This window comes from Symphodus melops, assembly GCF_947650265.1.
Source record: "Symphodus melops genome assembly, chromosome: 5".
NCBI classification, from domain to species: domain Eukaryota; kingdom Metazoa; phylum Chordata; class Actinopteri; order Labriformes; family Labridae; genus Symphodus; species Symphodus melops.
The window spans coordinates 27,519,267-27,543,527 of NC_136695.1; the positions used below are offsets into that span (position 1 = coordinate 27,519,267).

Below are 24,261 nucleotides of genomic sequence, written 5' to 3' on the forward strand. Positions count from 1 at the left end.
TGATCTAAAAACATAATATGTATTCTTAAGTATGTGAGGAGTGACAGGACAGATATCTAAAAGTATACGGCATCCTGACAGTCGGGTTAGTTCGCCTTTTTTTTTTTTTTTTTTTTACATTTTTGCTCGTTACAAACACAAAACCCCGTCAACAGAAATTCATCTTTCAGTACATCTTATTTGAAACAGCTAATATGTCACAAGATGGGAATGTGATGCAACTCTTTCAGTGCGTCCTACGATTAATGTAAAGAAAATCATTAACTAGAGAGTTTAGACATCCAACATGATAAAGTAGATAGAGAGAGAGAGAGAGAGAGGAGTTTTTGTATTGGATTTGGAATGAGATGAACCTTGAGGAGGTCAAAGTAAAACTTAAGTGTGCTGAATGTTTGTGTGTTAATTGAAATATTTTAACAAATAAGCACTGAGGACAAATAATTGTATTCAAGTTATCAGTGCAGATTATTCAGCAGGGTCACCGGCCTTTGAAGTACAGCGAGAACCGGGAAAAAAAAGAAAAACTTAAACCAACGGAGACAGGGTCGTTATTTTTGTAAACGTGTATTTGAAAGTTTCTCGAGAATCGTTGATGTGATTATACTTGGAAATCCTCTTTTCCATTAACACAAAAAAAGACGACATTACACAGGTGCTCCAAAAAATAGATAAATCAGTTAAAATGTGGGGACTCAGAAGAAAACATTTAAAAAAATAAAAAAATAAATTAAATTAAATTAAAAAAAAGCTGTATTGGCTGAAACATCCTTAAGTTTAATCATAAATTTAAAGACAAACAAGACTTCATTTTTGATTCTTTTTGCTCAGGACATACAGGAGTCAACATGGAGAAACTTTTCCAGCACAGCCGAGCTGCAGTCCCACCTGCACAAGTAGCTGGGCCCCTGAAAGGCCCCATGAATGGGCCCTACCATTATCTGATTTAAATCACTGTATGCACATTAGATCAGTGCTGTCAGCGCTAGCCTTATACGTATTTAACATTAGCTCTGTTTTAGCCACAAGATGTGCACAGCGCACGGATCAAGTAGATCCTATTATATGGACTAATATCATGTTCTGCACATGCCAGTCGATGTAGAGCACACAGCCTTCATACTAACATGGCTGCTCTTTGCATCTACCACTTAGACTGTAAGAGCCTTTCCTTGTACTTGGTCCAAAAGAGCTTTTACTCCCCGGCTCGTTCGCTTTGTACGCTCCCTTTCTTCATTTACTCTCCGTACCCCCACACACTCTCTCTTTGTGTGTCTCGGGTGCTTGGCTTATATATATATATATAAAATTGATTGATTATTGTTTAAGGGTCTGACAGAAGTGCAGCCTGTCTTGGCTCTTCCTTACAGCAAGTGTTTAACCCCCAACATGTGCACTCACTACACTGTGTCCGTACATTTATTCCGTCTCTCACCCATCTGTTGATTAAAACAGATGCACTGTCCAGTAAATTCTACAGTTCATTTAGCAGACACTTTTATCCCAAGCGCCGTACATCAGAGAGTAAATACAACACAAGCAAGGATCAAGAGAGGAGGAAACAACGCCAGTAAGTGCAAACAAACAGTTCACAGTCTGACCGGATATACAGGTGCTGACAGGAATTACACAGAAGCAAAGCACGACATCAACAGCTGTTCTTGAGCGCTCTAACCAGCATCAAAATAAACTGAATATCACCAAATAAGACCATCATCATCACTCATATTAAGGGCGTAGGTGTTCATTAACAGAGCTGGGTCTTAATCTTTTTCTTAAAGGTGTTAAAGGGACTCTTACGGAAGTTCGTCCCACCACTGGAGAGCGACAGAGGAGAAGAGTCTAGTTTGAGGAAGGTTGGATCAGACGCTCTTTATTGGCGGAGCTGGATGACCAGTCGTGCTGCTTCATCTTTGATAATCTACAGAGCCTTGATAGTGCATGTAGGAAGACCAGCTAGTAGGGATTTGCAATAGTCATAAGCACGCACTTCTGGGTACTGTATATCATGGTGCGTTAGGATTCATAACAAATCCAACGGCCCTGACTCCTCGTTGTACTCCGTATGATCGAGTCGACTGTTCTGCAACGTCTAAGTGTAGACAAACTCATTTGCATGTCCTTCTTTATAAAGCTACACTCGACCGTCTTCCCTCATACTTGAGTAATTGTATTCATGTGGAAAGTGCTGGAGGCCACAGTCTTCGCTCTGCAACCTAGTCACAAAATCTTTATGTCTTGAAATGCGGAAAAGGAGTTAAAAGGACGCTGCTTTGTATCAAATCTTTTTAAAAGTAGGTGGACGGTGTTGGAGGAAGATGCTCAGGACATGTTGATCTGTGTTTGTCATGTTTGTTGTGCCGCTGCCCCTCATGGACAGGACATTCTTGTAAATGAGATTCTTAATCTCAATAACGTTAAATACATTTTAAATGTATTATAATGTTGATCATAATAGGTTAAAAACAGCCTTGCCAGTGCAATTAAGTTGCTCGTTGGTGTTTATTGGATAACAATAGAGCTCTATGGCAGAAATCAGGGTACACGGGCTGCATTTGCTCGAATGATACATTTACTAATAGTTATTTTCTTCCCTTCTCGTCGCTTCTCAGTGTACGAGTTGATTTCATTAGGATATGCACTCTGCACTTTGCACGCTTGTTTTCCCTCGTGCCTCACACTGTAGATACAGACAGGAAGTAGGAAGCGTGTGATGCAGATACGGCTGCTAACATGGTCAAGTCTATATCACAGGATGCAAACAACCGCTGTGTCTGTTCCTCTGAATGGAGATCTAACCCGTGTATTTATCTGTAATGTGACAGGGGGAGATTGATTAAAAAGCCAAGTGTCGCAATTAACCCCTTCTATGACCATCCATCAACATAATGCACAAAAACACTAATCTAATTAAAGACCCAGAGAGAAATGAGGCCATAATTACCCGTCAAATGTCTGCTGCTCGCAAATAAAAAAGAAAAGAAAATTAGCCTGCCAGATAAAGCTGTGGTTAAATGTATTGTGCAGATTGAGATTTTTAAAAAAAGGGGCAGAAATGAGTCCAGTTTGAAAATGGAAACAAGTTTGACAAAAGACAAATGAAATCACGCCAGGTGCAGCAGTTTCCGCAGTAAAACATTTTTTGTTTCTTCTCAGGAGGTTTTTAAAAAAAAAAAATATCAGGCGCAGTTATTTTTTAAATAAGGTAACAGAAATTGTTTGTTATCATCTCGTAAGACTGTCAGCGGTTTTGTCTTTTTCCACCTGTTGGATATCGCTCCAACTCCACTTACTGTCTGATACTCTTCTATTGTTTGAAGAAGACACAACACAATGGATGATTTATTGAAGCTGTCATGAAGTCAGCATGGACCTCTTGAGGAGGGAGCTGGTGACGTCTGTGAACGAGGCGTTTGAATAACTTGATTGGTTATTGTTTTACGAGGACTTGGATTTGCGAAGAACAAATTTATGGCTTCAAACATTGCGAAAAAAATGTTTTAAAAAGTCATTGAAATGTGGTTTTTATTCATGTCAATGTTAGTGATTTCATGTCCCAGTAAAACCATCACTCCGGTCTGCCTGTGCTCAAACACGTTCTCTGTGGATAAGTGTCTTGTCCTTCTCAGTTTTTTTTTGCTGAGCTCAGACCAAGAAAGAGGGGAAGAGTAATTAAGCCACCAGATAATCCTGACGACAGCAGCAAAAATGGCGATTCAGCTTATGGCCAGTAATTGTGGTCTGGACACTTTGACCTTATACTCATGTGCAGAGTGACTGAGAGGGATGGGGGTGGGGCACAGTATTAGTCCCAGGGGGGAAAATGCGGCTCCGCTCGTGTAAAGAACATATATGTGATGGACAGTGTCTCTGCAGCAACTTCATGTTAGTTACAGGATTAGAGGCTCGGTCAGGGAGCCTCTGAGAGCTCACCTGCAGGGATGGTTTCATTCGCTTTAAAAGCTCACTTTGTTCTGGTTGGTGGCTTAAGAACAATTTCATTTCCTCGAGAAACATTTCCTTCATATAAGTCTCGGGGGAAACGGATAAACCAATTTGTACAGTTGTACAAAGTGTACAGTTCTAACAATCAAACAAATCAAATCAATCAGAGTTAAAGATCCAATAAAATTGGGGCCTGATGGCCTAGCAGTTAGTTGTCTTACCAGCGGCCGGCTCAGGTTCAAGTCCAACCTTTGGCTCCTTTCCTGTCATTCCCTGCTCTCTCCCGATTACTCTGCTGTCCTGTCAAAAAAAGGCAAAAAGCCCCAAAATAAAAACAAAAAAAAATCCTCTATCAAAATTTGAATTTCTGTCCAATTAATCTCTACTCAGAAGCTCAGTCAGAAACACACTCCTACTACAGAAGGATGACACAAAAGCTCAGCTCCTGATCGCCAAGTTGCCACAGGTGGCTGAACACACTCAGGCTGAGGGGCAACACCTGGTGAGCACACGGAGAGAGAGAGAGAGAGAGAGAGAGAGAGAGAGAGAGAGAGAGAGAGAGAGAGAGAGAGAGAGAGAGAGAGAGGGAGGGGAGATAACAAACAGTTGCACAACACTCTATGGCATGTAATGCTGATGAAGAACAATCTCAGAGACCTTTAGTGCTTTGCTTTGCATGCTGTTGCACATGTAGAGTCTTACTTCCCCACAACCATCAGATTCATCTCTGACCTCCGAAGTCTGAACACTAAGGAACCTTCCACGAATCGATTCTCCCCGAGCAAAGATCCGTCTGTCCGTTGCATACAGCGGGATGTTTGTGCAGTCCTGGTAAGTGCGAGTGTGAGAGCGTTTCTGCACACATCCTGACTCCTTGGCTCTGTTACACCTCGAGCTGTCGGCAGGACAGAGGACCGATCAGATCTCCATCACCATCTCCTCCTCCTCATCACCATCATCATCAACACACACCCTTAACCCCCAACCCCTCCTTCCACCCCTCAGAGGTGTCTGGTGACTCTAGCCCCTGTTATCTTGCCCCTCCCTTCATCATGGAGGAGAGAGAGAGAGAGAGAGAGAGAGAGAGAGAGAGAGGCTGCAGCCCACCACCAACATGTCCCCAGAGGCCCCTTGCCTGCCTGCCTGCCTGCCTGCCCCTCCTGCTGCTCAGTACAGCTGTGGCTCAGCAGCAGACCCTGACACCAGCTGGGATCTCGACCCTGCCCGAGGATCCACGAGAAGAGCCTCTCTTCTTTAGGTGAACCACATAGACACTCCAACGACAGCTACCAAGAAACCTCTCCTCTGGTTTTTCTATAATCATGACTGTGGCACCGCGGGCCCCGGGGCTCGTCCTGCCCCTGGTGCTCACCTTACTCAGCCTGGCACCGCTGCCCACATTGGGAGGCTGCCCGTCTGCCTGCCGGTGCTCTTTCGCCATGCTGCAGTGCCTGGACTCCGATGGTATCACCAGCATCCCGACACTGGCACCGCAGGAGAGCGAGAACGTCACCGAGATGTGAGTATGAAGAGACACCTGATCTGATGTCTTGAGCTTTTTGGCTCTCTCAGCTTTGTTTTCTCTGCTTGCATTAAAGTTACGCACTCTTGGTTGATGATGAATAAGTTTGGTGGCGCTTTAATGGCACAGTTGTGATTTTAGTTGGGAATATTTACTGCTGGTTTCAAATGTGACTTTGGAGTTTCAGGTTAGGAAATCGTCTGTATCTTCTGTCCGATGAGTGGAGAGTCTGTTGATTTGCTCCATTTGTTTAAATGTCCTCATTTATTGGTGAGACTTTCACATGGTGCAAAACAGAAGGAAAAGTATCTGGTTTACAAGCATGGAGCTCTTAAATTGATTGAAATCATTGAGGTGATGCAGTGAATTTGTCTTGGATGGCTTTTCCTTTGAACAACAGGTGACTTTCCGCATGCTGTTTGGTGGCAGCTATCCCCCTTTCAGTGTGACGCTGTGGCCAGAATATGAATTTGTTGAATTGTTATATGTTGTTGTGTGTTACTTCTGCCAAAAAGATTCGATTTTTGTTCTGTTTTCTGACCGTAAAGTTACTTCTACGCAGAAGTCTGATGCTAGCACAGTGCGTAAGATAATGACGAACGACAAGAACTAAAAACTGGAGAGCACCCGCGTGAAAACTCTCAATGAGGAACCACTCAGTATCTGCAAGGCTTGATGTAGTTCTCCATGTTTGATTTATTCAGATTCTCCTGTTTTTGAATCAGAGGTTATTTTTCTTAGCGTTAGCCGGCTTCAGATGCTGCTCGTTTGAGAGTAAACCTGTTTCTATTTGACTCTTAGGCACGGCACTTATTGAGCCACTTTGGTCACTAGAAATCAATTATGGATTGATGTTGACGATAACTGGCAGAGAGTGATGGGAATTGGAGTCCGGTCGTCTAGTGAGCCTCAAACTGTGGCGGCAGATTCTTTGAATGATCTCAGAGCCAGTCACCCTTGTTGTGTTGTGGAATCTTTTGTTTTTTTGTATGATATAAAGGCGACAGCTGGATTCAAGATCAAGATTGTGTGTTATTAAAACTTTTTAAAAAACCAAACACTGTGATGAAATGAGAGAAAAATGTAAACTAGTGAGACAGTATCTTAAGTTTTGAGCTGATGTTAGGGTTCAAGTGTTTCTGTGTTCTTGGACCAAAAATGTAGTTTGAATCTTCTTTTCCAACAGTTGTGCTATGAAGCTCTATTAAAACTATCACTGTTTCTAAAACCATGTTCACAACTGGCAACTTACAGCAAGAGCGTATCCCTGTGGGACAATAGGTCGGGGGGGGGGGGGGGGGGGGGGGGTCTCAGGAGGCGGGACATGCTGAAAAAGACGCCACAGATTCTGATGCTATGATCAGAGCACGACCGATTAATCAGCCAGCTGATACTATCGGCTGATATTAGCAGTGACACTATCTACACATTTTTAAGGTCATCAAAGCAATTATTATGTAAATCAATATCGATCTCTACAGATGGAACAAAGATCTAAAAATATACATATTGGCTGCCATATCGGTATAGGATTGCTTTCTCAATCTGATTTCAATATCGGCCCCAAATATCTTATATCGGTCGAGCCCTAGCTGTAATGACGGTTTCTGCTTTTATATCAATGCTACGTGTGGTCTCGACCATAGTGATGTTGTTTCATTACATGCACGAAGCTCGCACCAGTCCCCTGCATACATGCTACGGTCAAGCGCTGGACGCTGGAGATAAACCTCATCACACCCTGCCACTTGTTCGCTGTGAATTTTTCCATTATTATTCATTACCTGCTGCGTTCTCACATCAGCTCACCTCCAAATTCACCTTAAATATGAAGTAGAGTGATGACAGGAACTGTTTGTGTTTACACACGCAGCTCACTGCTAAATTTTAAGGATGTTTTCAGAGTTCAGTTTTGTGTAAAGACTCATTAATAAGAACATATGACTTCAAAAAGAAAAATATGAAGTGTAATTTGGTTTAAGATGAGGGACTCTGCTGCTGAGGTTTGGAGGCTTTCTTATAGCCATACATGTCAGACGTTTGATTAAAACCCATTTATAGACATTCAAACCCCTGAGGGAAGAAAAACCTGCAAAGCTTTTGCTCAGAAGAAGTGAGACTTCCCGCTCAGCTGCGGCACGTCGGCAGCAGATGACTGTTATTTAAGGCTGGCTTTTTCGAAACTTTGCATGGAAAAAGAAGTAGAAACTGACCACCTGTGATTTAAAGAGGGCTGCTGTATTATTATGCAACCCACCATCAGTTCCAACATGGAAAAGTAAATGTCACTCTCCGCTCCACCACGCTGTTCTCTCTTTGTTCCTGGCCCCGGATCTGAGCAATTAGCACTTGTTAAGAAGGAACTACATTTGTTCAAACGCTATTTCAGTGAAGCCAAAGTCAATTTATCGCTGCTTGTCTGCCTCTATTCACCTGAACCCCCCTCTCTCCTCCTCTTTCTCTCCTTTCCTCCTGTCTCTCATACCGCCGAGGTATTTCCTTGTACCTGCGGCTCAACATGTTCGGCGGAGCTCAGAGTGAGGCTCGACATTCTGTCTGAACCGTTCGATCAATAAGCGAGCGGCCCTTTCTCTGCCTCTGTTTACCGCGCTGCTCTACATGCCAGCAAACAACAACACTTTGCCGTATTGTCAGTGCGAGGAAATACAGCCGACACGTGGACCAAACAAGGGGCCATTAACCGTGGAACAGGGCCTGAAATTCATCATGCGCTGAGTTATAAATTCAATTTTGTGAATTGCCAGTCAATGCCCCCACCCGGGGAACAATAGATGATATACAACCCACTTGGCTCAATCCAATAAGTAAAGGCGATGGGTGATCCTGGGCCCACCTGCCCTGTAATCACATTATTGCTGTGTGGGTCAATCAGACATGAATAAAAAGGTTTGTGTGCTGCAGCTGACAAACAGAGGAACAGTGCCACATGCTCAAAGAGGCTGCCATTAGCTACAAATTACTGCAGGCATTTTTTCAGTTTATACACCACACACTATTAAACTGGAGGAAAATTATCTATATTCAAATTCATCTGTATTATAGACATGTCTCCAAATGGATCCATGTGCAGTGTCTGTGCATCTATTTATCCATCCATCTATCATACATCCATCCATCCATCATCAAACATCCGTCTATCATGCATCCATTATCCATCATCATACATCCGTCTATCATCCATCCATCTATCATGCATCCATCTATCATACAATCACTATCCATCCATCTATCATCCACTCACCTATAATCCATCCATCATCCATTATCCATCTATCATACATCCGTCTATCATCCATCCATCCATCCATCTATCATGCATCCATTATCCATCATCATACATCCGTCTGTCATCCATCCATCCATCCATCTATCATGCATCCATTATCCATCATCATACATCCGTCTGTCATCCATCAATCCATCCATCTATCATGCATCCATTATCCATCATCATACATCCGTCTATCATCCATCCATACTTCCATCTCGTTGCCATATTTGGAAATAAAAATCTGCACTGCTAACTGCACAGACTAGCAAGTAAAACATATAACTAGATATTTAAAAAAAAGCATAAAAACTGGATTTTCTTTCTATACTCAAACATATTTTTCTGAGGTTGAGAGTTGTGCACAATTAGGGGCTTATCCACACATCAAAGTGTTTTTTTTTTCAATCACTCTACTTGAAATATGAATATTTCTTGCTGTTGTCTTTTCTTCAGAAAGGAAGGCTTTCCCAAGAAAGTTATTACGAGTTTGGAGAAGAGAAAAGAGCTTCATTAAAAGCCTCAGTACATCTTTCATTCACTGTGTTGCTGAAGTGATGAAATGAAAAGCACGTACTGTGTATATATATATATATATAGACACAGAGGTATGTTTGTGATGAGTGGCTGTAGTGAGAGGACGAGATGGCAGAGAAAGGGTCAGACAGTTGTCCTTGTTAGGTCCGATCTCGCCATCTCTTGAAAAGAGCTCGCTGTCCTTGTAATGAGTGCTGAATTGATCCACAGCTCACTCGTAATTCTGAGATAGCCAGTGTCTGGAAAATAGTTTCCCATCATCCTCATCTACTCGTCATCTCTTCAGGTATTATTATTTTTCCATGAGCAGAAGATTAAGATGTTATAAGAGCTTTGCGGTTTGTGGGTCCAGGGACCTTCTCGGCTGGTTTTGTTATGTTGTTAATTTGTTCAGTGGAGGTCGAGGAGGTCAGACACGTCATCGTGGGCCAGAACGTGGATGATACTGTCCTTCTACTTTTCAGTGCACATGTTTTCAAACTCCAGCTATTCACATGGCTGTTTCATTTTCTTCCAATCCATCGTTTTTTTCTTTTTGCTTCTGTAAAAGTTGTTAATTGTTGAAATAATTAATATGGCTGCTATTTTGTCCTTTAAGGTGCACTGTACTGTCAACCACCACAATGTCTCCCTGTAGGCACAGTGATGAAAAGGAATGACAACAATGTGCCTTTGTCTCACTTTTACTTTGAAAGAAAAGAATAAAACTCCCAGATGGCTCAGTTAATGAGTCAAAAGTAATATCCTTTTTTACATCACACATTTTCCTTTTTGACCGTTTCTTATAGCATTTTACATTTAACTTAATGACACGTAAAGAGTTTCTTTTTCTGCTGTTAAGTTAATGTTGTAACTTTCGTTTTACCTGGAATTAATTACAGGTTAACTCATTTCAGCCTCACCTTTTACTGTAAGTGCCAAGTGTGACTTATCGTCCCTAAAAGGCTGCTTTTTCTCTTTTATATGACATTTTACGGCTAACAAAGTTTGAAAACTAAAACCTGATCATGGGATCGTGACAATTTAACAAAAACATATATATATTTCTAGCGTGTCATACATCCAGATCGAACCATTTACATAATAAACAGTTTTAATTCCTTGGTAACAGGGTCATACCATTAATTGGTTTGACCCTGGTCAAGGAACTCTGGGACTGTTTTTGCCATTTTCAAATGTCCCCCCCCCCCCCCCCCCTCCCCCCCATCTGTTGCTGATTATTTCATTCAGCTTGGACTCAGGCGATCGTCATCACAACAACAAGCTGAAGGTCACAGCAAGATTAACTCATCTTCACCTCCACCTTTCCCTTTCTCTCTCTCTCTCTCTCTCTCTCTCTCTCTTTCTTTTCTGAACCAGCTACATAGAGAACCAAGCCGGCCTGGAGAACATAACACAGATCGATCTTGTAAACTACAGAGAGCTGAGGAACCTGTGAGTAATGCTTTCCCTACTACTAACACAACATAGCTTCTGTGAGACACCGACAAATGTTCAACCACTTATTCCTCCATTTAACAAGCAAACATGTTGTAGTCCTGTTACATCGTGAACAGTGAAGCTTGTTTAAGACATGCGCATTCATATTCTGTATAAGCCACAACTTTGCAACTCAAGTGAGAAAAAATGGACTTGAGCTTGTATCGTGCTAAAACTACTCATAGTCCCATAGCGTGTGGGAGCTAATACACATCAGCTCCCCACCCAGAAATGTCCCGAGCCAACCAAAACAAAGCAAAACATGAAAATCCAGACAGAGGACAGGGACTCTGCAGTCACAAGCTCACATGGAGGCCCGTAAGTGAGGATTCACGTTACGGTACTTTAGAATAAGTCTGTATTTCATTTTTTAGGAAAAAGTCACTTACTCTGTTTTATAAAGTATTCTTAGATTATTTAGAAAGACATTAATGTTGATGATGAAGATAACAAAAACCTGATTTTTATTCCTGTCACATTAACTCTAACATGTGCTGTGTTTTGTTTTGTTTTGGTGTTGATTGCCCCCCCCCCCCGCCTCCCTTCAGCACGGTCACTTTGTGTAAACTGAGGTTCATCTCCGCCAATGCCTTCCAGCACAACCTCAAGCTGCAGTATGTGTAAGTGTCCTTGTTGATACAAAAGGATTGTCTTGCCTCGTGTCATGTTTTGACCTGTGTATGGGTCGGCCTATTTGTCCGTGTCACTCAGAGCTCAGATGGCCGTCGAACACTGCACATGTCACACAAAGGGAGAGCTTTATTTTTCAAACATCACAGTGACTCACTCCTCGTTCAAGAAGGTTATAACTCATCCACATCCGGTAAATATGTGAGCTCATTGAGATACTGGAAGAATAAATGACCTTCATTACACTGTCTCTCAAGGTGAGGTAAGGCTGTTAAAAAATATGCAGTTGCTTTGGATCCCAGTACAGGCTTCACTTTCGTACTAAAGCAGTGGTTTTCAACTGGTGGGTCGGGACCCAGAGGTGGGTCACGGAGCCATTTACCACCGGTCCCGAATGTGTGCCTGGAAAACAACTTATGTATAAAAAAAAAGTCTCAGAAGCGCTCACAAGTTTGTTCCTTGCTTCTGTTACATGATTTACTGAGGTCCAAACTCCAAAACCTTTCAGCGATATCCTGCTCGGGTCCACAAGAGGGAGGCGGCCAGTGGTGGAGAATTTTCTGTTCGCCATCTTTATTTATCACGTCATTTTGTAAGACGATTCAGTTACAGGTGGATTGTGGGTAAAGAAAAATGGCAAAGCTAAAGTAGGGTGCTCTGTTTAGTTTGGTTATAGTTTGTCCCTCTTCATCTCTGAAGCACATCTGTCACTAAAGGTTCCAGTTTTAAACAGGACTCGTTGGTGCTTCTCTTTGAGGTTTTGATCTTTTTAAAAGTACTAAAGAAATCGTATTGACATCTCTTGAGGTTACTTATAAAATGTAATGAGCATTTTAAAATTATTTTAGTATTACAGATTGTTTTCAGAAGAACAAATGTGTAGATTAATGCAGCTATATCAAAAACATAATACTTTATTTAAGCTTTGAATTGATACTTCTGACATCATTTAAAAAAAAAAGTTTTACTCCTTTTTTTTTTCTGCAAAACCGCAACATACAAAAAGATGTTGCTGTTTTGTGACAATGCACACCTCTACCTCTGAATTCCAGTCACAAAAAGAACATCTTTAATGCTTTAGTGTTTTATTTGTCTAAAAAACAGATTTGTTGAGGAATCCAGGTCCAATAAAAAAAAAAAAATCAACTGAGCAGCAGAGCTTTATCGCCAGCATCTTGTACCGATCGTTTTACTGAGCGTGTGCGACATGTCCGATGTTGTTTATCTGAAAGACAGGCGGACGTGGAGGACCAGAGTTGGGGGGGGGGGGTGTAGGTCATGGTTGTAGGCGGGGCGAGCTCGAGAAATTGGAGAAGACATCCACCAGTCACCTTTTACTCGCTCACTTTGGCGGATTATCGACAACTGATGCATAATAAATACACTCCACTAAGGGTCCATTATCACTTAATCAATACTTCGCTGTGGAGGGAGAGGGTGGGCTGGGCTTTTTTTCGGGGGGGGGGGGGGGGGAGGCGCGGGGAGGTCTGTGTGACAGATGTGTTTCTGAGATGAAGAATGACAGACTCTAACCAAACTAAAGCATGGAGTCCTCTTTAGCTTTTCTCCATTTACCGTTTCTCTTCACCCATAAACCGACTCATCTTACAAAATTAGGTTCAGTTAAAAGATGGCGAACAGAAAATGAGCCGCTGTCCCTGATTCCCCTCTCCTCTCCCACCCCCCTACCCCTTGTGGACCCGAGCAGGAATCGAGCTGGTAATGGATAAGCCCCAATGGCTAACCCATCTGACATGAACTTTTGGGAGCAAGGAAAACAAATAATTGAACCCTTGGCCCTGCCAGAGTGAATATGTATTGGCTTCCATGCGTGCGCTCCCCAGTGTGGCTTTGTGTCATCTTCTGAGGGAGGTTTTTATTTACAGTCTGGTTTCTTGGCCGTCTGAGGATCATTTGAGAGCCCCACTGATGATATTTTAGCAGCCTGAGAGGATTGACAAAAGGATATGCAGTATTCATCCACCACAGGATTTTGAAGGCTCGGCATTCATGTTGTTTAAAATGCCAGAGTTACCGATGTTTTGAACATGTAACTTGGATAATAGTCTGCAGCAGACTGAAGTTAGGCACAAAGGTTCTTTAAGCTAAATGCTAATGGCATGCTGCTGTGTTCACAATGTTAATGCTAACATGCTGATGTTGACCATGTAGTACTGAACTGGTGGGTAGCATTACTGCTGGTTGTGTTGATGCTGGAGTCAGCTGGATTCATCCTCTGAGGACACGGAGTGTTGACATATGTTATGTTAATGGTTGGAAATGTTCGGTCTTTAAGCAACATTGTGCAACAGACACAACATTGCCTCTTTTTTGTTTTAGAAATAGTCCTTCTTGAATTTCCCTCGGGATCAATAAAGTATCTATCTATCTCTCTATCTATCTATCTTTCTTCTTAGAAGGGCAAAGAATGAAAACTTTTACCTTTGAATGCAACTCTGAGTTGTTCAGTCTGTGTAGCTGAGCAGGATCCTTCATGAGAACAGTTTGTGTCTCTGGACTAATCACCTAATGTACTGAACACTATGCAAACACAGAGAGGAAGGTGTGCTGGAGCGGTTTGTGAATGCTGCTCCTGGCTGGTGAGAAATACTTGCCAGGTAATTGATCAGAACCCATTTGGATGCATTAACGTTTTCCACTGAGAGTAATTTAGAGCAGGTAAGCGTTGCTCCGAAAGTGAGCAATCAAACCACAGTGAGACTCAACGGCACAACAGGACAAGATTACAACAATGACAAGAACATTTTTGCTTTGGGTTTTCTTTCAGGCGGCCAATAGTTTCATATTATTCCATGTAAGATGTATAATCGGTCTCAAAGGAACATTTTGAGGAGATGTTAGTTTGCAAAAGTCATTTACTGATGTAGGCTTAAAAACAGCTATTTGTCCATCTGGTGGTGTTGTAGTTAAGACCACAGTAACCGAGACCAAGACATACCAGACCAGAGTCCTACAAGACGGATAGAAGAATAAAAAAATGTAGGGATCAAGACCGAGTCAAGACCAGGATTGAGACCGAGACAAGCCAGAGACCTGCAGGGGGCGTACTGAAGTTTTTTGTTGTTTTCCTACTTATCAGAGTAATGACTGGGAAAATTAGCCTTTCAGGGGTGGTCTTCACCGGTCTTGATTTAAAGTTGAGATCGAGAGTATTGATTGAGATCTTCAAAAAGTAAACTCAAGACTGGTCTTGAGACCAAGACTGATTACAAACACTAGCATCTAGTACAGTAAGATCAGGTAGCTACCTCATTTAGCATTTCCAAACTCCAGGTTGTGACATTCTGTTCATACATTGAACAGTTCATCGAATGTTGGTGATTTATCCCGTTTCTTTTCTCTTCGTCTCTTAGGAACCTTGCATCCAACTTCCTTGAACACATCTCCTGGAGGGTGTTTCATTTTCTCCCGCTGCTCAACCTGTGAGTGACTGCACATTCATAATGAGAACACTCTCAATCACTCAAATACGTTTCCAATACCCAGGAGGTCAAGTTGGCTTTATAAGAGGAAAAAAATCTGAATGATTGGGCTCCGCAGCGTCAGAAGGGTCACAGCAAGCACCTCAATCTGCCTCTGCCTGTGACCAGCTCACTTATTCAGTATCAGTAGTCATACAGTATTCAGCCTCAGTTTGGATTGAAAACAATCTATTTATGAACATAACCTATTCTTTGTGTGACCTACAATTGGACACTGTAAGTTTTGCATCCATGGCATGTTTAAATGAAGATACATGTTTCAGCTGGTCCAGTGGTCAAAGGCTTCAGACTGGGTATTGGACATTTTCTTACTTCATATTGTTTCCTGCGCTAATAAAATCCATAAAAATAGGGTCAAACACAAGAAAGACATCACTGTCACGGGTGCAGAACAGAGGAGGAGACCCAAACGCACGACTCTGGGGTAGAGGTGCAAAAGACGGCGGGCAAACTCGGGGTTAAAAACAATCAGGATCAGAATCAAAAGTCAATACAAAAAGTGCTGCTATCACTATATCAGCTATAGAAGACAAGACGAACTGGCCAGGAGTGAGGGGAAACACAGACGCTTGTATACTGAAAGGGGGTGGAGTTAACAAGACACAGGTGAGACACATCAGGTAATCAGCAGAGTGGAAAAACACTGGGGAGAAGGACATGCAGCCAACAGAACTGACAGAAAAGGGAGGTGGAGTTAAGACACAGGTGAGACACATCAGGCAATCAGACAGGAGGGAAACAAGGAACAAATAGCACAAGACCAGAAACTGAGGACAAGAACAAAGTAAAACACAAACACAGGACTTGATACAAGAAGAAACAGAAATAAACTAAACCCTTAACCCGGGGATGTGACAATCACTGGCTTTGTCTGATATCAGACTTTCACTCAAGTGAAAACGAAACTCTGGATTGCCTCCCTGATGTTGGACTTTTAAAATGTTGTCCAGAACGTTAAATTCTTAAATGTTAGTTTCTAAAATCTGGCTGGTTTTGTTGTGGATTTATTTCACTAAGTGTGAAAACTGTCTCTGTCACCAGCCAGCAGAGAACTGATGTTCCTCTTTGTTTCTTTTCAGGGTTTTGAGGGACAACCCTCTTGTTTGCTCGTGTAACCTTCACTGGCTCCAGGAGTGGCAGCGTAGTGAGCGCGTTGACGTGGACGCTCAGATTTTGTCTTGTTTCTCCAACGAATTGGAAGCACTACCAAACTCTTCGGTGATAAACAACTGCAGTGAGTTGGCCTTTCATGTTGACATCTGTATGCACTATATAATAGTCTTTATTTATCAGTCATGCATGTTTCCAGTAAGATGTGCAAAAACATTCATATGATGAAATCTAATGAAAATACCTTTTTATCCCCATCACTCCAAAATCTGTTTTGCTTATTTTTTACTTTACATCAATGTTTGACCTTCATTTTTTCACTTTAAAGTTGTTTTCAAATCCTCTGCTAAATGAGGGGGAAAAACGGGATTAAGAAATATTTGTGTTTTTAGTTTTTAGAGAGGTGGGAGATTAAATGTTAAGAATTTTAAGAAGTTGAATGACTTAATTTTTTAAGAAGAAGAACAAGACTTATCAAATTAATACTTTTTTTTATGTTTCTTTAAATGTCTCTCTCCCCAAATTCATGAAATTAAGCAACATAAAGTATGGACTTTGAAGGACACAAATAACCAACATAACAAAAGACAGTCAATCTAAGTACTATGAACCCACCAGTGTTTAAAGGAGCAATAGGTAGCTCTGACGTGCAGTTGCAGGTTTCTGCTTGTGGAGCTTATTAGAAACAGCTGTGTGGCGGTGCCTTCAAACTGCAACCTAAAGTAAGGAGGACGAGATACTGGCTGCTTTATTGTTGTCAGAGAGGCCAGCAGCACTTCAACATAACGTGTTTCCTTCATGTCTGATCAGAGAGGAAGCTCACGACATGATCATGACATTCTGTAGATATCGTAAAGATTGCTCTTTTAAAGGTGCCAACATGTAACACAGAGCCAATGATTACATCTTCTGAACATTTTTTTTTTAAATCTAATCTGCGGGAAAAGGAAAATGAAAAACAATCTTGATGAAGCTTTCAGAAAGCAGCTGCAGTGAAACGCAGGGAAGAAATCCGCTCAGCATTGTTGCTTTAATCGCATACAGTAGGAACATCTTGTTGCCAGGAAACATGTGAGAGAGTCTGGACCCCGTTTCTTAGAACCACTCATACTACTAATAAAAACCTCAGCTCTACTATTAGTGTTACCATCATATGAGTGACCTGTACTCGTTGTTGTCTACTCTGCTGCTCTCAGGTCTGCCTGAAGTGAGGATTGAATCCAAGTCCAAATCCAAGATTCAAGAAGGAGGAAACCTGACGTTTGTGTGTATCGTGACAGGAAGCCCAACTCCCAGTGTGAGATGGAGAACGGAGAAACTCCGCTCCAGCTTCTCGACACAGGTAAAGTGACAAATTTCCAGAACACAAGTAAACATTCGTGAAATTCAGATAATAAAAAGATAACGTTCTCTATTCTTGAAAAAGCAATCCCTGCTTTCTGCTTTTTTTTTTTCTTTCAATCTCCTCCTTTTAAGATGGTTTGTTTTAGTTTTTTCCTGGCACAAATTAATTAAGAATTAAAGGATATAGAGATTGTAAAGCCCTATGGAGACATAAGTCTGGTGAGCATGCAGGTAAATTAAATTGACAAAACCCAGCTTGAACAAACATCACATCCCAGGAAAACTGGTTAATTTCTTCTGAACCTGAAAAAATTTAAACAACCAACCTTTAATTCTTGAAGGTACTCTACAAAACCTTTAAAGATCTAATAATCTGCAAGTTAAAGTTGATATGTTCCTAAGGATTGAGAAATAATGATCATCAACTTGTACTGTACTTGACTGAAAAATAAAACTTCTGACGGTGAAGTTAAAATCCTGATTTGTCCGATCTCACCTTGGATCTTAATGGTTATATCTTCAGTTGTAACAAATATAAGTGCTTCTTGCAGACAGGGTCAGGCAGCACGAAGAACAAATCTCTACTACTACACTAACAACTGGATGTTTAAAAAGAGAGAGAGAAAAAAATGCAAGGCCTACACAGTCATACCTGAAAAATGAAACCAAATAACATGGTGTGATTCTGAAAGCATTCCTGAAGTGTGGTATGCACCTCTATGCAGATTTCATCTGGATGTGCTGTTTTCATGTATTCAAATCAGAACATGTAAGGACCTTTTTCATTCTGTCAAGGCTTTGTGAGGAGTTTATTTACTGGTCATGAAAATAGACGTTTCAGTGACATCAACCACTTGCGTCGATAGAAGTGTTTTGAAGCCAAACAATGGCAGCCGGAACGTCCGTTTATACAAAACTGTTGATCAACCTAAATACAGGAAGTGAAGCTTTAAGTCTCCTGGCAAACAGCTAAGACACGTCCACCTGTTAGTTCACTCAGCCACGACCTTAATTATGCAGAATTAACTCTTCGCCTTCATGTAATTAAAAGGGAGGAGTTATGACAAAATGCACCCCGTGGCCTATACGATGTGTACCAACACAGAAATAAACCATTGAGATCAAATTAGTTTTTTTCACCAGGCTGTAAACACGTTTAATTCTGCTGTAAAAATATGATCGAATTGGGATTACTTGGCTTCTGAAGCCAGCCTCAAGTGGACACTTGAGGAACTGCAGTTACCTACAGACAATACTTCAGTACAGCTGATGTAATCATGCTCACATTTATCCCATTTTCAACTGCTTTTGTGAAAAAATGTCGAGGCCATACCTTAGAATGAAAGAAATACAATTTAAAGCTGCCTTTATTTCCTTGGACCTTTTCTCTTTTGTCTAACGGCTCTGTGCCTTTTGAACACATCACTGTAAAGCCTGAGATATTTAATCCCTCTCTCCGTCCAGGATTTCATGTTTTGAGGACAGAATTTGCTCAATAGCCTCCCAAAAACATGAAACCCTCTTCTCTCTATTTGATCTCTCTTTATTGATGCTTTCAACTTTAAATGCACTTTCAATCTCACTGGCTTTTAACAGTGTCTGAGTGTTGCTGCTCGTAGCTGCATTTGTCCGAGGGCAAACATCTACAGGGACTTTTTGTCTTTGTGTAGATTTCCAAAAAACTTTTATTTTAATCTACTTTTCTATCTGCTCTTCTTCCTGCACTCTAAAGCTCTTTGAATCAACTGGCTGGGCTTTAAGCTGTATAAATAAAGTTCGGTGTTGGGATCTATTGATCTGTAGCATAGTAAATCTGATCTTAATTATTCCTGTGCCCTGTATATACTTGTAAGTGATCAATACTGTGCTCTTTGTGTGCTCTGTTCGCTGCTGCAGAATGGAGGCAGCGGCTCTGAATTACATCGGTACCTCTTCCTCACCAACGTTTCCTCCAGCGACAACCTGCACAACCTCACCTGCGAGGCCGAGAACCAAGCTGGGCCAGGGGAGAGGATGGTGCAATTGGACATTGAGTGTAAGTGCCTTCAAAATAAAAAACACTCTTGAAAGCTCACAGGCTCAATACGAGTCGTCGGGGCTTAATGGAGGTTAGGGCGAGAGCACACTGGGGCCATTTTTCGAGTGCAGGCAGGGTGGACAGGCGGAGAAAAAAGGAAAATGCACTGCACTGATTTCTTCTAAATGCCCCCTCTCCAAATACGAGCATGGACCCACCATGCTTCTAATGGAGCTCTTTGTCATCTGCCACTCACTCCGGCCGCCGGTGAGAAGTGTTAAAATCACGAGTGAAGTGCTGCAGGTATGGCTCGCCATTAAACGCAGGGATACAATGAAGGGACAAAAAGAGAGTGAACTTTCCTCGCCTCGCTCTTAAAGAACTCCTTCACCTCATATACAATGTACTCCTGAATTACAGTTGCAGCTTGACCCTGGAGGTTTGCTGTTGTTGTCTCCATTCGGATGCATTAGTGCATCTGGAAGCTGGCGCACGCCGAAAGAATGACAGCACCCAGCGGTCCCACAGAAAAACGGAGTCAGATGCATTAGTGAAGAAAAAATACCGTCGAAACAATCTCATATATCACCAACTCAGTGACACTCATTAGAAAATAAAGCCAAAAAGAGCAGGGCCGCCAATCAGCTGAAGCCAAATGCACAAGCATCAAGGGACAGATAATGAACGTCAGGAAAATGGGGCTGATAACCCGCGCGAAGATCTGATTGAGCCTGTGCTAATGGACTTTTCCCTCCTACTCCGGAAAACCGCTTCATCCGCAGTGATTGGCAGTCTGTAAATGCGTTAGTGCAGCTAATCTATCAACATCAGCCCCCCTGGTGGACGGACACTCGTTAACCGCTGGCCCTTTAATTACTCTTAATTACCTCCCAGAACAGTGGGTGTTTACTGCTGAGTGGCTCTCTGTGCCATTGATTCACGGCACTCGTGTGGGTTCCCTCTCATAAAAGAGCCTTTCAACTCTGTTTTTTTTTTTGCAAACTCATTTTTTTTTTTTTATATCTCTCAGGTTAAAAGGAAAATGTGTATCTTTATGAATAGCCATCATCAAAGACGGGTTTTTTTTCTCCAAAATGTTCATTGCCTACTGTGAGGTCTAAACATCTGTCCAGCTCATTAAACATAGTTCCAGCCTTCCTTTTAAACCCTGCAAAGAAGAAGCTGGTGTAAGATTAGTGGGGAGCTGTTAACGAATAATTAGCTAAATGTGATAAACGGCGCTTATGTTCACTCAGTGTAACACTGACTGTAGCCTGGGTATCCCCCTTAGCGCAGCACTTTGTGAGGCTGGGTCATGGGTTAATGCTCCGTGCAGCTCGCGGGGTCTCTGCTCTGTTCGATCTAAACAAGGCCATTTCCTGTTACTTGGTGTCTGCTGGAGCTTCCAGGTAGCTTTTTGTGGTGGCGCACACGAAGACAACTAGGATTTATTATTCATAGTAGGTCAGCACAGGTTTTGCAGTACAGATGGGAGAACATTGATTCACGGAAACTCAGAAGGGAACCAATCGGAAACTTCACCAGCAGTTCCACATGATCAAGGTGCACACTCAGCATGTCATCGTGGTGTGTCATGTAGACATTTAGGGAAACTACATACACAGGCTCTTTTTAATGAGGTGGCCCAACTGGGGCGCTGACTTATGCAGAGGTGGCACCAGGTGTGCGTGATTATTATTATTTTTTTTTCTTGTATAGTGCACAAAGATTACAAATAATATCTCAAGACTCTTTATAACAAGCAGCAGGTCGAAGCCACAATATTAATCCTCAATGACCACAGTCCATCCATCCAGTATCTACATCGCTTTCCCAGCTGTCATTGGGCGAGGGACGGGGTTACACCTTGGACTTGTCACCAGTCAATCACAGGGCCAAAGTAGCAGGAAGGAATGAAGGAAAGAAGGAAGGAAGGAAGGAAGGAAACACTGACTTTAATATGCAGAGAGATGTACTGTAGAGTGAGAGAGACGAATGCCATTAATAACTGTGAAAGTATGTGAACATGAACGGCAAAGAAATGATCATAGACTGATACTGATGATTATAAGAGTTAAAGTCAACACCCCTCACCCCTCAAATCTCTCTTCTTCCTGCAGTTCCAGTCAAAATCGTCTCCCTGGGGGATGCTGTGCAGCAGCATCACTGGTGTTTCCCCTTTGCTGTGGATGGCAACCCCGAACCGACCATCACGTGGCTGTGGAACGGCAAAGAACTGAAGGAGAGCAAGTACGCGTTCACGCAGTTCTTCCTGGACACAGCTGACGGATCAGTGAAGCACGGTTGTCTCCAACTCAACAAGCCCACACACTACAACAACGGCAAGTACACTCTGATTGTGGAGAACAGACTGGGACGGGACGAGGCCACAGCCAATGGGACGTTCATGATCAACCCCTTCGAAGATCCTGAGGGGATAATTCCAGGTGAGTTTCCTGATGCTCTTGCGTGCCCTCAGTATGGGGTCCTAACTGGGAGGCTATTGAGGGCATGCTCATAGTTAATTGCCTATTAGCTGTAGGCTGTGGTGATGAAGAATAAGGTATTAATATGTTTCTGAGCAGCTGCTGAAAGCTGTCGTAGTGCTGCTGTGATTAAAAGATAGTGTAGATTATACTTGGATACATCAGCTGTCAACATATTCTCCTACTCAAGTCGGTTTGGCCGGTTCGTCTTGAATACGGTCAACGTCGAAGTTCGTTTTAATCAGGAATGGGGATGGGTTGGTGAAGTGGGCTAGCAGAGAGAATCACTCCCATGATTCCTCGGCAGCCTCGATGTATTCTCTTATCATAGATTTGATTGACAGCTTCCGAGGTGGGATTTACAAACTGTGTGTTTAAAACATTCATTCGATCTAGAAGCATTACAGTGACTTCATTGCAGCATACTCATAGTTCATTCAGACTGCATCAGATCAGAGTCTTTGTGTGAATGCCTGATAAAGTCAATAGACAGACTGTGTTTCTTCTCTCCTCCCACATGCCAGTCCATAATGTTGTCCCAGGTAAGTGTTTTTACTCAACTTAAACTCTCTGCATGTTTTCTAAACACTGCATTGTCTGTGTTTAGATATTTTATTTAACATGTGTCATTTCTGCTGCTCAGGTCCAACAAAGAAATCGAACATGGACGTCACAGAGAACCCCGAGAGTCGAGTGTTTGTGGTGCGTTTGCGTGTCATTCCCAGCGCAAATTTAATAACCAATAAAGTCGGTCAAATAACGGGAAAATATGTCCTTTTTTTTTCTACTTCTGCACAGGTGTCTGTTGCTGTGGGTCTCGCTGTGTTTGCCTGCACTTTCCTCCTCATCATGATTCTGGTGATTAACAAGTGTGGCCAGAACACGAAGTTTGGTATCCACCGTAAGTCAGTGCGCACTCTTTGAATTAGCGCATGGATAACAAGGCTGTGAGAGGCTTTATGACATTTTTGGATGTATGATGAGCTTTGTTCAATGTAACACAGAAGGATCGATATACCCCTCTCATGTGTGGAGGTTAAATACGAGGCCGTAAACTGAACTTGGTTATCTTAAAACTTGAAACATTCACGTGTCAGGCAGTTATTTACAGACAGTTCAGTTACAACAGCTAACTTTATGACATCAATGTTGTTACCGAAACACGTTTTTTATGTAAGGGATAATATGAGCAGGCTCACCCTGTGACAGGCTCTCTGATATACAATCAATTTTCTTTTACGAACACGGCCAGATGTCCCGTTAATTACTGATTAATTGCGTTGAAACTTTGTCCGTTTTTCAGATTCTCTTTGTCCATGTGTTTAAAGACAGCAATGATGCAGCTATGCATAGCCTACCGTGAAACAGAACATTGACTTCCTTTACAAAGAGAGACCTCAGAGGAAATTATCCACCCTTTGAAAATGGGGAATTTACCAGAAACACTTGGTTTTCAACATCATTCAGATAATTTAACTTCCGTATGTCTCTGTGCAACGGAGAATGAAGCCAAGCAGATGACATTTCCGTCCCAATTTGGACGCTTCCGTCAGAACACGTAAAGTACACTGCGTAGGCCTTGGGAAAAGGTGGTTACCAAAAAAAGACAATCACGTTTGACATTTCTTCTTCTTATTTTAAACAGTGAATTTCAACCAGGCCGAAGATTATCACTGACATTATATGTTTCACGACTTATCTTAAATGTCAGTGTGAAGGCATTTATGTACACAAAATGGCAAGTACAAGTGCGAACATCCGAGTCCTGAACGGGCTGACAGACAGGAGAAGTGGAGTAAGCCATAATCAGAAGTTATTCTTTCAAATATCAGAAGGTTCTGTCAGACTTCCGGAAAGTAATGCACATGAGGGAATGACTAATATTGGACTTCCACCGAGCTGCGAGTTTGCACGCAGGCAGCCGCTGTGCCGTCCGGGCTAAAGTGCCTTAATTACTGAGAAGGAGAATGGCGGCAGAAACCTCCCTTGGCCTTCGCCACATGGTTAGGGCCATTAAAGAAGACGGATGGATGGATGTATGAATGGATGGACGGAGGAACAGCTCGACGTGGTATAGCTCTGCTCAGATCCCCCCCCACCCCACCCCAACACGCACGCGTACACACTCATCTGCCCTTCTCACTCTCAAAGTGCCTAAGTGGGCCTGATTGCCTAAGTGGACCCTGCTCCCTTTTTCCTTCCCTCTATCGCTGCTCTTTGTTGTTCCATTTTCCGCCGTGTTGGACCCTGGGGGTTCTGTGGTTTGCCTTGCTGAGGTGGGGTTTCACAATTTGGGCCCCACTTGTTTGGCTTTTAATATGCACCATAGTCAGGGGTTGCAAACCATTCTTCCTCCATGTTCATTTTTCTCTTCTTTGAGGCCTGATTGCTGCATGGTTGAT

At 42.3% G+C, this 24,261-nt stretch overlaps 1 protein-coding gene across 1 annotated transcript in view; it reads left to right on the forward strand.

Moving 5' to 3' along the window:
• Window positions 1–5,264: 5,264 nt before the first annotated feature.
• Window positions 5,265–24,261, forward strand: part of ntrk1 (neurotrophic tyrosine kinase, receptor, type 1) — a gene marked incomplete at its 5' end in the record, with an annotated part of 28,637 nt that continues 9,640 nt past the window's right edge. The window contains 11 exons of the mRNA XM_079343993.1: window positions 5,265–5,461; window positions 10,650–10,724; window positions 11,318–11,389; window positions 14,774–14,842; window positions 15,982–16,136; window positions 17,209–17,354; window positions 19,253–19,391; window positions 21,494–21,820; window positions 22,384–22,401; window positions 22,503–22,561; window positions 22,658–22,760. Coding sequence (XP_079200119.1) covers window positions 5,265–5,461; window positions 10,650–10,724; window positions 11,318–11,389; window positions 14,774–14,842; window positions 15,982–16,136; window positions 17,209–17,354; window positions 19,253–19,391; window positions 21,494–21,820; window positions 22,384–22,401; window positions 22,503–22,561; window positions 22,658–22,760 — 1,360 coding nt within the window. The remainder of the gene's footprint in view (window positions 5,462–10,649; window positions 10,725–11,317; window positions 11,390–14,773; window positions 14,843–15,981; window positions 16,137–17,208; window positions 17,355–19,252; window positions 19,392–21,493; window positions 21,821–22,383; window positions 22,402–22,502; window positions 22,562–22,657; window positions 22,761–24,261) is intronic.